The 12,059-nt window shown below is 57.8% G+C and overlaps 1 protein-coding gene across 3 annotated transcripts in view; it reads right to left on the minus strand.

Annotated features, from left to right (window-relative positions):
- Window positions 1-555: 555 nt before the first annotated feature.
- The window catches only part of LOC144740114 (rho GTPase-activating protein 45-like), a 104,452-nt gene continuing 92,948 nt past the window's right edge, over window positions 556-12,059 (minus strand). For 2 of the 3 annotated variants that reach the window (XM_078622993.1, XM_078622992.1), the window contains exons 8-15: window positions 10,886-11,023; window positions 9,941-10,005; window positions 7,681-7,791; window positions 6,089-6,169; window positions 4,219-4,254; window positions 2,945-3,130; window positions 2,041-2,178; window positions 556-845 (exon numbers count right to left, since the gene is read on the minus strand). In XM_078622993.1, coding sequence (XP_078479119.1) covers window positions 567-845; window positions 2,041-2,178; window positions 2,945-3,130; window positions 4,219-4,254; window positions 6,089-6,169; window positions 7,681-7,791; window positions 9,941-10,005; window positions 10,886-11,023 — 1,034 coding nt within the window. In that variant the 3' untranslated portion in view covers window positions 556-566. The remainder of the gene's footprint in view (window positions 846-2,040; window positions 2,179-2,944; window positions 3,131-4,218; window positions 4,255-6,088; window positions 6,170-7,680; window positions 7,792-9,940; window positions 10,006-10,885; window positions 11,024-12,059) is intronic. The other variant, XM_078622994.1, reaches the window with a different exon arrangement.

Here is a 12,059-nt window from a genome sequence, read left to right on the forward strand (position 1 = left end):
GTGGGTGGGTGAGTGGTGGTGGTGATGGTGGGTGGTAGTGGGTGGATGGTGGTGGTGATGGTTGGTGGTAGTGGTAGTGGGTGGTGGTGGTAGTGGTGATAATGGTGATGGGTGGTGATGGGTGGTGATGGTGGGTGGTAGTGGGTGGGTGGGTGGTGGTGGTAGTGGATGGGTGGTGGTGGTGGGTGGTGGTGATGGGTGGTGATTGGTGGATGATGGTGGGTGATGGTGGGTGATGGTGGGTGATGGTGGGTGATGGCGAGTGATGGTGGTAGTGAGTGGGTAATGGTCATTGGTGGGTGATGGTGGGTGGTAGTGGTAGTGAGTGGGTAGTGGTGGTAATGGTGATGGGTGGTGATTGGTGGGTGATGGTGGGTGGTAGTGGGTGTTGGTGGGTGGTAGTGGTAGTGGGTGGGGGTGATGGTGGGTGATGGTGGGTGGTAGTGGCAGTGGGTGTGGGTGATGGTGGGTGGTAGTGGTAGTGGGTGGGGGTGATGGTGGGTGATGGTGGGTGGTAGTGACAGTGGGTGTGGGTGATGGTGGGTGATGGGTGGTGATGGTGGGTGTTAGTAGTAGTGAGTGGGTAGTGGCGGTAATGGTGATTGGTGGGTGATGGTGGGTGTTAGTAGTATTGAGTGGGTAGTGGTGGTAATGGTGATTGGTAGATGGCGGGCCACTGACCGCGCGGCGGCGGGTGGCGACTGCGCTTGCTGGGCGAGGCGGCGTGCGAACGCCGCGTACTGAGCGCCAGCCACGTAGGCGTCGGTGCCCTCGTGCAGGGCCCGGTAGCGGGCGGGCAGCGCCGCTGCCTGCGTGCCCAGCAGCTCGAAGTATGCGGCCGTCACCTGCGGGGAGGAGGGGGGCCAAGAAGCAGAGGTCGCAACCGGGTACCCGATACCCGTACCCTACCCGATACCCGGCTACCCGATACCCGTTTGCGACCCTGGTGCAGCCGGGTACGGGTAGGCCGTGAGTCACTGGTGAGTCACCGTTTGTCACTCATTTCCCAACGTCTTGTCTCTTCTCACAATTCAAGTTCCTAGAATCAACCCACCCGCGCCTGCAACGTGGCTTCATCCCAGAGGTCGCAACCGGGTACCCCCCCGATACCCGTACCCTACCCGATACCCGGCTACCCGTACCCGGCCAGGTACGGGTAGCCGTTTGCGACCCTGGTGCGGCCGGGTACGGGTACGGGTAAGGAATCAAAATCCGTTTGCGACCTCTGGTTCAGATAATCGTCACCGGTGTTGGTGGTTGGTGGCCGTGAGCGAGAATCGACTTTGGGTTGTTGCCACAGCGTAGCGCTAACCGCTGCACCACCGCTCCATAAAAACACAGAAACACACCAAAAAAAAAGACAAAGATTCCCCGTATAAGCTTAATAAACTGTTTGGGGCAAGTGCTGTTAGCAAGCACCTGTGAAGGCCGGCACGGCACACGAGGGGGTGGGTGGCCAGCACCACGCCCGGCCGCCTTTGTCTCCCCAGTGGCGATGTTTACTACACACCGCTACACCAGGTACTCATTTGAGGCTGAGGCGAACTAGGGGAGGCCCATGACCGGTTCAGATAATCGCCACTGGTGTTGGTGGCCGCGAGCGGGAATCGAACTCGGGTCGCCGGGTTCGTAGCGCAGCGTAGCGCTAACCACGACACTACCGCTCCCCACACACACACACGCACACGTGCACACACACACTTGCACGCACGCGCGCACACACACACACACTCGCACGCGCACACACACACGCACGCACGCGCACACACACACTCACACGCACACACGCACACACACTCACACACACGCACGCACACACACACACGCACACACACACGTGCACACACACACACACACGTGCACACACACACGCACACACTCGCACGCACGCGCACACACACACGCTCGCACGCATGCACACACACGCACACTCGCACGCACGCGCACACACACACTCACACACACGCACACACACTCACACACGTGCACACACACACTCGCGCACGCATGCACGCGGTTGTTGACACGCTGGCGCCTCACCGTCTTGAGCGCCAGGTCGGCCCGGCGCGCCAGCTCGCGCACCTGCGTCAGCACCACCGTCTTCACGGCCTGCACCTCCTGGCGGCGCAGCCGCAGCTCCTTGGCGCTGGCGCGGTACACGGCGTCTGCCTCCTCCGCCTGCCGCCAACACCGCCATCAACACCACCATCAGCACCACCAACATCACCACCAGCATCACCAACATCACCACCACCACTACTACCCCCAGCACCACCACCCCCAGCACCACCACCACCGCCACCACCACCCCCAGCACCACCACCACCGCCAGCACCACCAGCATCACCACCACCACCACCCCCAGCACCACCACCACCGCCAGCACCACCAGCATCACCACCACCACCACCCCCAGCACCACCACCCCCAGCACCACCACCACCGCCAGCACCACCAGCATCACCACCACCACCACCCCCAGCACCACCACCACCGCCAGCACCACCAGCATCACCACCACCACCACCCCCAGCACCACCACCACCGCCAGCACCACCAGCATCACCACCACCACCACTACCCCCAGCACCAGCAGCATCATCAGCATCACCAGTATCACCACCAGCACCACCATCAACAGCAGCACCACCATCACCAGCACCACCACCAGCACCGCCACCATCGCCGCCTACCAGCACCGCCGCCACCAGCACCGCCACCACCACCAGCGTCACCAACACCACCACCACCAGCACCACCACCACCAGCACCACCACCATTGCCGCCACCAGCACCACCACCAGCACCACCACCATCGCTGCCCACCAGCACCGCCACCACCAGCACCGCCACCACCAGCACCGCCGCCACCAGCACCGTCACCACCAGCACCGCCACCACCAGCGCCAGGCACTGTGTGCCCGGCACCGGCTGTGCCCCGCACCTTCCTGAGCGCCTCGTCCTCCGTCTTGCGCTTGCGCTCCAGGGTGCGCGACGATCCGGCGTGGACGGTGCCGGTGCCGGCGCCGCCGTCGGCCGGGGACGCCGCCGTCACCGCCGCCAGCCCCTCCTCGGCGCGCGCCGCAGAGCCTCGGGCACGCTCCAGCTCCTCGCGCCGCTGAGAGTACAGCTGGTGGGGCACGGGGGGGGGGGCAACCGGGGGGGGGGGGCACGGGGGGGGGGGCGTGGGGGAGGGGGGGCACGGGGTCAAATGTGCGCACGGTGCAAAAGACTCACGGACTGAAACGAGCGTGCAGGGAGGCACGCAGAGCGATCGAGGGAGACGGGGATTCACAGCGACAGAGGGGGACACAGAGAGACGCGGGGAGACGCAGGGAGACACGGGGGGGGGAAGGGAGGTGGAGGGACACAGAGAGACGCGGGGAGACGCAGGGAGACACGGGGTGGGGGGGGGGAGTGCAGGGAGACAGAGGGAGACACGGGGGAGATGGAGAGAGACAGAGGGAGAGATGTAGAGAAACAGAGGGAGACAGGGAGACACGAAGAAACGCAGAGAGACACGGGCTGGGGGGGATTCAGGGAGATGCAGGAGGGAGACAGAGAGACACGAGGAGATGCAGGGAGACACGGGGGAGACGGAGGGAGACAGAGGGAGAGATGTAGAGCGACACAGGGAGACGGGGAGACACGAGGAGACGCAGGGAGACACGGGGTGGGGGGGGGGGTGCAGGGAGACAGGGGGAGACACGGGGGGGGGGAGGGGGGTGCAGGTAGACAGAGAGACACAAGGAGACGCAGGGAGACGCAGGGAGACACGGGGGAGATGAAGGGAGACCAGTAGACACACAGAGAGATGTGGAAGAGACGAACGTTTAACCACTCAGAGTCCACACTCAACCGGCTGTTGGCGCAAGTGCTGTTAGCGAGTTGCACCGAGGGAGGCCGGTATAGCGCATGACAGGGGGGAGGTGGGGTGGCCAGCACCACACCAGGTACTCATTTACAGCCGAGTCGACCTAGAGGAGGCCCGGAACCGGTTCAGATTATTCGTCACTTGTGGTGGCGGCGAGCGGGAATCGAACTCGGGCGCGGTGGGGTTCGAAACGCGGCGCCGCTAATCGCTGCGCCACCGCTCACCCCACGTGCAAAGGGAAAGATCCCCCCGTCGGGCCAAGTGCTGCTCGCCACTAAGTGGCGGTGACGTCGCCACGGCGCTTGTGCCAGGCTAGGTGCACCACGCAGGCACGCAGCTTGTACCTGTCGGGCTTTCTTGAGGCTGCACTCTGCCTCGGCCTGCAATGAGCACAGAGACACGCGCACAAAGACACACGCAGAGACACACGCACACAGACACACGCAGAGACATGAGCACAGAGACACACGCACACAGACACACGCAGAGACATGAGCACAGAGACACTCGAAGACAGAGACACATGCACACAGACACACGCACACACACAGACACACGCACACACAGACATGCACACACAGACACACGAGCACACAGACACACGAAGACAGAGACACGCGCACAGAGACACACGAATACAGAGACACACCAAGACAGAGACACACAAAGACAGAGACACACACAGAGACACACACGCAGACACACGCACACAGAGACACACAAAGACAGAGACACACACACAGAGACACACAAAGACAGAGACACGCGCACAGAGACACACAAAGACAGAGACACACGCACAGAGACACACAAAGACAGAGACACACGCACAGAGACACGCACACACAGACACACGCGCAGAGACACACGCAGAGACACACGCACACAGAGACACACACACGGTCACACGGGGAGGTCAAAGACAAAGCCAAAGATCCCCCCCCCCGCTGGAAGCCTCTAACATACTGCTGTCGGGCCAAGTGCTGTTAAAAAACACACAGAATTATATTTTTATTAAACCAGCTTAGGGCCCACTGAACTGTTTGTCGTGCTCACAAATGAGAGCTCGACGAAGTGGCTCATCGTCGTCATCACGCGGAAATTTATGGCAGCAACCAAATACTTGAAACGCGTGGTGATGATTCTACATGTAGAGGGGGAAAACCCGGTCGGGATCGAACCCACGACCTTCCGCATACCAGGCGAGGTAGTTAACATCTCCTAGCCACATGCAAACTCCAAATATACAGCAGCAGGCGTCAGGGTCGGGATCGAACCCACGACCTTCCACATACCAGGCGAGGTAGTTAACATCTCCTAGCCACATGCAAACTCCAAATATACAGCAGCAGGCGTCAGGGTAGGGATCGAACCCACGACCTTCTGCGTACCAGGAGAGGTAGTTAACAACTCCTAGCCACATTAAAACTCCAAATATACAGCAGCAGGCGTCAGGGTCGGGATCGAACCCACGACCTCCTGTACACCAGGCGAGGTAGTTAACATCTCCTAGCCACATGCAAACTCCAAATATACAGCAGCAGGCGTCAGGGTCGGGATCGAACCCACGACCTTCCGCATACCAAGCGAGGTAGTTAACATCTAGCCACACGCAAACTCCAAATATACAGCAGGCGTCAAGGTCGGGATCGAACCCACGACCTCCTGTAGACCAGGCGAGGTAGTTAACATCTCCTAGCCACATGCAAACTCCAAATATACAAAAGGCAACAGGGTCGGGATCGAACCCACGACCTTCCGCGTACCAGGCGAGGTAGTTAGCATCTCCTAGCCACATACGTATAACCTTAACAGACTGTTGGGGCAAGTGCTGTTGGCGAGTAGCACCCTATGAAGGCCGAAACGGCAGACGAAGGGGGGTGGGTGGCCAACACCACGCCCGGCCGCCTTTGTCTCCCCAGTGGCGATGTTCACTACACACCGCACCAGGTACTCATTTGAGGCCGAGTCGACCTAGGGGAGGCCCGGGACCAGTCCAGATAATCGTCACCGGTGTTGGCCGTGAGCGTAAATCGAACCCGGGTCACACGTGCGTTCGTAGCGCGGCGCTAACCGCAAGACTGCCGCTAAGCCACGTGCGTGCCCGCCCGCCCGCCTTGGTCTCCCCCGTGGAGTGGGGGAGTGGGGGGCGGGGTTCCGGTGGGTTCCGGTGGGTTCCGGTGGGTTCCGGTGGGTCCCCCCCTCCCCCCGTACCAGCCGGCGCTGTCCCTTCTGCCACAGCTCCTTGAGCTCCTTCCGCTTGCGCTCGTGCTCCTCACGCCAGCTCCGCAGAGGCTGGAGGGGTGGGGAGGTGGGGGTGGAGAGGTGGGGGGGGGGTGGAGAGGTGGGGGGGTGGGAGAGGTGGGGGGGGGAGAGGTGGGGGGGGGGAGGGGTGGGGAGGTGAGGGGTGGGTGCAGGGGGGGAGGGGGTGGAGAGGTGGGGGAGGGGAGAGGTGGGGGGGGGGGGAGGTGAGGGGTGGGTGCAGGGGGGGAGGGGGTGGAGAGGTGGGGGAGGGGAGAGGTGGGGGGGGGGGGAGGTGGGGGGTGGGTGCAGGGGGGGGGGGATTGGAGAGGTGGGGGGGGGATTGGAGAGGTGGGGGGAGAAGGTGGAGAGGTGGGTGCAGGGGGGGAGGGGGGTGGAGGGTGGTGAGGTGGGGTCATAATTGGTTGTGTATATAGTAGTGTAGTGTGTATAGTAGTGTAGTGTATATAGTAGTGTAGTGCGTATAGTAGTGTAGTATAGTAGTGTAGTGCGTATAGTGGTGTAGTGTATATAATGGTGTAGTGTAGTGTATATAGTGGTGTAGTGTATATAGTAGTGTAGTGTATATAGTAGTGTAGTGTGTATAGTAGTGTAGTGTGTATAGTAGTGTAGTGTATATAGTGGTGTAGTGTATATAGTAGTGTAGTGTATCGTGTGCATATATGTTGACCTGCTTTTGCATCGTACGTAGCCAACCACATTCATCGAAAGTTGTGGATAGTGGAGTGTAAAGTATTGTGTAGTGTAGTGTAGTATGATTTAAAAGTGTCGCAGTAGCAGCAGTAGCAGCACTAGCCACAGCAGCAGTAGCACTAGCAGAACTAACAGCAGTAGCAGCACCAGCAACAGCACGAGCAGTAGCAGCACTAGCGGCGCTATCGGCACTGGCGGTGCTCGCAGCAGCAGCAGCGCTAACAGCAGCAGCTAGAGCAGCAGCAGTAGCAGCAGCGCTATCGGCACTGGCGGTGCTCGCAGCAGCAGCAGCGCTAACAGCAGCAGCTCGAGCAGCAGCAGTAGCAGCAGCGCTATCGGCACTGGCGGTGCTAGCAGCAGCAGCAGCAGCGCTAACAGCAGCAGCTCGAGCAGCAGCAGTAGCAGCAGCAGCAGCGCTAACAGCAGCAGCTAGAGCAGCAGCAGCGCTAGCGACGCTATCGGCACTGGCGGTGCTCGCAGCAGCAGCAGCAGCAGCGCTAACAGCAGTGGCCCGAGCAGCAGCAGCAGCAGCAGCATCGGCACTGGCGGTGCTAGCAGCAGCAGCAGCGCTAGCGGTAGCAGCACCAGTAGCAGCACTACCACGAGCACTAGCAGTAGCAGCAGCAGCGCTAACAGCAGCAGCACGAGCAGTAGCAGCACTAGCGACGCTATCGGCACTGGCGGTGCTCGCAGCAGCAGCAGCAGCAGCGCTAACAGCAACAGCACGAGCAGTAGCAGCAGCAACGGCGGCGCTAGCGGTAGCAGCACCATCGGAGCCATCGGCACTCGCGGCACTAGCAGCAGCAGCAGCAGCATCAGCGGGCGGCGCAGGCGGCGCGGGCGGCGCTCACCAGCACGCACTTGTCGGCCTGCAGCTGGGCGGCCGTGTGGGCGGCGGCGTGCGCCGTCTCCCAGTCCTGCTCCATGAGGGACGCGTAGACGCCCTGCAGGGGCATGGGTGGCTGGTGCCACCAACACCACAACACAACCACCACAATTGTTACCACCACCACAATTACTACCACCACCACAACAACCACAATTACTACCATCACCACCACCACCACAATGATTACCACCACCACCATCACCACAACCACCACAATTACTACCATCACCACCACCACAACCACCACAATTGTTACCATCACCACCACAAGCACAATTACTACCACCACCACAAACACCACAATTGTTACCACCACAACCACCACCGGAATCACTACCATCACCACCACCACAATTACTAGCGTCACAACCACCACAATTACTACCATCACCACCACCATCACCACAACCACCACAATTACTACCATCACCACCACCACCACAATTACTACCATCACCACCACCACAACCACCACAATTACTACCATCACCACCACCATCACCACAACCACCACAATTACTACCATCACCACAACCACCACAATTATTACCATCATCACCACCACAACCACCACAATTATTACCATCACCACCACCGGCATCACTCACATCACCACCACCACCACAATTACTACCATCATCATAACTATCACCACCGCAAAAACCACAGTTACTACCATCATCACCATCACTACTACCACCACCAAAATCTCCACCATCGCCACAATTACTCCCATCACCACCACCGACATCACTACCATGACCAGCACCACAACCACAACCACCACAATTATTACCATCACCACCACCGGTCACTACCATCACCACCACAACCACAATTTCTACCATCACCACCACCGGCATCACTACCATCACCACCACCACAATTACTACCATCACCACCACCGGTCACTACCATCACCACCACAATCACTACCAGCACAACCACAATGACTACCATCACCACCACCACCAGCATCACTTCCATGACCACCACAACTACCACAATTATTACCATCACCACCACCAGCAATACTAGCATTACCACCACAACCACGACCACAATTACTACCATCACCACCATGAGCATCACCGGCATCACTACCATCACCACAACCACCACAATTACTACCATCACCACCACCGGCATCACTACCATCACCACAACCACCACAATTACTACCATCACCACCACCGGCATCACAACTATCACCACTACAAATCGGACTTATATATGTAACAAAATGTTTTATCCATTATTTATATCTATTTAGTGACTCACTTACCATCTAGTCTGTATTGTGCGCTCCTTATTGCGTATGTTTCTGCATCGCTTGCCGTTGCAACTCTCTAATCCCCCCTCCCCCTGCCCTCCGCACTGGACCATACTGTATGTGAACAAGATCTTGGTACCATAGGAACCTCATTTGCCAGTAAAAAATATGATAATTGGTTTTTTACCCTTCTATCTGGCAACAAAACTAACGCCTTTTTTTTTACAAGGAGTCATGTTTACATAGACCACAATACCTGCAGCCATAATGCAAACAAAAAACATAACTCTGATAATGTATGCACTGTCCTTGATAGTGATTGGTCCACACCCTAGACAGCTTTCCTTAGAGCCTAGTCTCACATGGGTTGGACCAGATGACGCCAAAAGGCGCACAACTCAAAGACAATGCACCATCAGAGTATGAGAGCTCGGGGTAAAGCATTTACACCATTGGAACCTCATTTGCCAGTAAAAAATATGATAATTGGTTTTTTACCCTTCTATCTGGCAAACAAAACTGACACCTTTTTTTTTTACAAGGAGTCATGTTTACATAGACCACAATACCCGCAGTCATAATGCAAACAAAAAACATAACTCTGATAATCTGGTCCAACCCATGTGAGACTAGGCTCTGAGGAAAGCTGTCTCGGGTGTGGACCAATCAACTTCAAGGACAGTGCATACATTATCAGAGTTATGTTTTTTGTTTGCATTATGACTGCAGGTATTGTGGCCTATGTAAACATGACTCCTTGTAAAAAAAAGTGTCAGTTTTATTGCCAGATAGAAGGGTAAAAAAACAATTATCAAGAGCTTGGTAGCTCATCGGATTCGTCCTCCAGTCACAGACAGAGATATGTGAAAACGCACATTGTCAGGGCATGCGCCCTCCCCACCCCGCCCAACCCTAGTGACAATCTCCGTCGTTGGGGTGTTTCAAGTACCTCGTGGGTGAAGGCCGGCATCGGACACTGCGCCAGCTTCATCAGGTCCTTGGAGTAGTCGATGTCTGGTGAGCGAAACGAACACAAAGCTCCATGGACACCGGGGTAGGTTGTACTGCACGTGGCAAAGGGTTCTTAGTGGGGTCGGTCGGTGGAGATGGGGTGGCAACGGCAGGTGCAAGGCCACTGCACGGGGGAAGCTTCGAGAAGACGGTGGGAGTCTGCTGGATGAGTCTAACGGGGGGAAAGTGCTGGAAGTTTCCGGGAGCGAGGCCCGCGATCGGGGCGCCGGCTTGGGGACTGAAGGACGACTGCAGGTGGACGACATCGGGGCTGACTGTTGGAGGAGAGATGGTGGTGGTGGTGGTGGTGGAGGGAGGGGGGTTTGGGGGATCAGGGAGAGAGATGATGTGGAGGGAGAGCAGAGGAAAGATGGTGGAGGGGAGAGTGGGGAGATTTGTAGTTGACATTGGGGAGGGGGGGGGGGGTGGTGGTGGAGGCAGGTAGGGTAGCCGTGGGTGGGCAAGGGGGGGGTGTGAGCGATTGGGGAGAGAAATGAGCTGAAGGAGGAGTGGAGAGATGGTGGAGGGGAGAGTGAGGAGATGGTGGTGGGATTCAAGGAGGGAGGGCTGTGGATGGGTGGGCGAAGGAGAGGCCATACCCAGTGTGTTGCCTCCGCCCCACGTATCCCGAGGTGGGGTTTGTGGACAGGGGAGAGAGAGAGAGGGCAGAAAAATGAACTGAAGGAGGGAGATGATAGATGGTGATGGTGGTGGGAGATAGGGAGGGAGGCTATGGATTGATGATCGGGGAGAGAGATGGGCTGAAGGAGGGATCGGAGAGATGGTGGAGGGGAGAGTGAGGAGATGGTGGTGGTGGTGGTGTTGGTGGTGGTGGTGCAGGGAGTTGAGGGTGGCCGTGGGTGGGCGGGCGAGGCGTCCGTACCGACTGCAAGTCTGCGCTCGACGTATGCGGCAAGGCCGCTGATGTACTTGGACAGGGCCTTTGCGTAGGCTAGCGCCGCGTCGATACCCCCGTCGCACGAGTGCAGACGCTCGTCCAGGTCCTCCGAGTCCAGCCCTGCTGGGTAACAAAGACAAAGGTTCCACCGCCAAAACCAAACCCAATAGCCGCCATTCGCCACTTAGCGGCGGTGAAGTCACCACGGCACCTGTGCCAGGCCTGGTGCGCTTTGAGGCCTTCGCGGGAAGTGTTGAAGGCTCGCTGCTGGCAGGAGGAGGTCACGGGACAGACCCAGCAGGTGCCATGGGTTGACCGACTGAGATGGCTGGCCGATGCACCATCTGTGGCCCCTACTGTGCAAACTTTCTGCGTTTTAGCTGCCCAGCGCTCCGCCACCACAATGACTACCATCACCACCGGCCTAAAAATACCTGGTAAAATACAAGTTTAGTAGCAGTCTGGGTCTCGATGAGTATCGGTCTCTACGAGTATGGGTCTCTACGAGTATGGGTCTCTACGAGTATGGGTCTCTACGAGTATGGGTCTCTACGAGTATGGGTCTCTACGAGTATGGGTCTCTACGAGTATGGGTCTCGATGAGTATGGGTCTCTACGAGTATGGGTCTCTACGAGTATGGGTCTCTACGAGTATGGGTCTCTATGAGTATGGGTCTCTGTGAGTGTGGGTCTCTGTGAGTGTGGGTCTCTGTGAGTATGGGTCTCTGTGAGTGTGGGTCTCTGTGAGTGTGGGTCTCTGTGTGTATGGGTCTTGGTGAGTATGGGTCTCTATGAGTATGGGTCTCTGTGAGTGTGGGTCTCTGTGAGTATGGGTCTCTATGAGTATTGGTCTCTGTGTGTATGGGTCTTGGTGAGTATGGGTCTCCGTGAGTATGGGTCTCCGTGAGTATGGGTCTCTGTGAGTGTGGGTCTCTGTGAGTGTGGGTCTCTGTGAGTATGGGTCTCTGTGAGTATGGGTCTCTGTGTGTGTGGGTCTCTGTGAGTGTGGGTCTCTGTGAGTATGGGTCTCTGTGAGTGTGGGTCTCTGTGAGTGTGGGTCTCTGTGTGTATGGGTCTTGGTGAGTATGGGTCTCTATGAGTATGGGTCTCTGTGAGTGTGGGTCTCTGTGAGTATGGGTCTCTATGAGTATTGGTCTCT

The sequence above is a fragment of the Lampetra planeri genome, unplaced genomic scaffold (assembly GCF_965212315.1).
Source record: "Lampetra planeri unplaced genomic scaffold, kcLamPlan1.2.h2 scaffold_191, whole genome shotgun sequence".
Classification (NCBI taxonomy): Eukaryota; Metazoa; Chordata; class Hyperoartia; order Petromyzontiformes; family Petromyzontidae; genus Lampetra; species Lampetra planeri.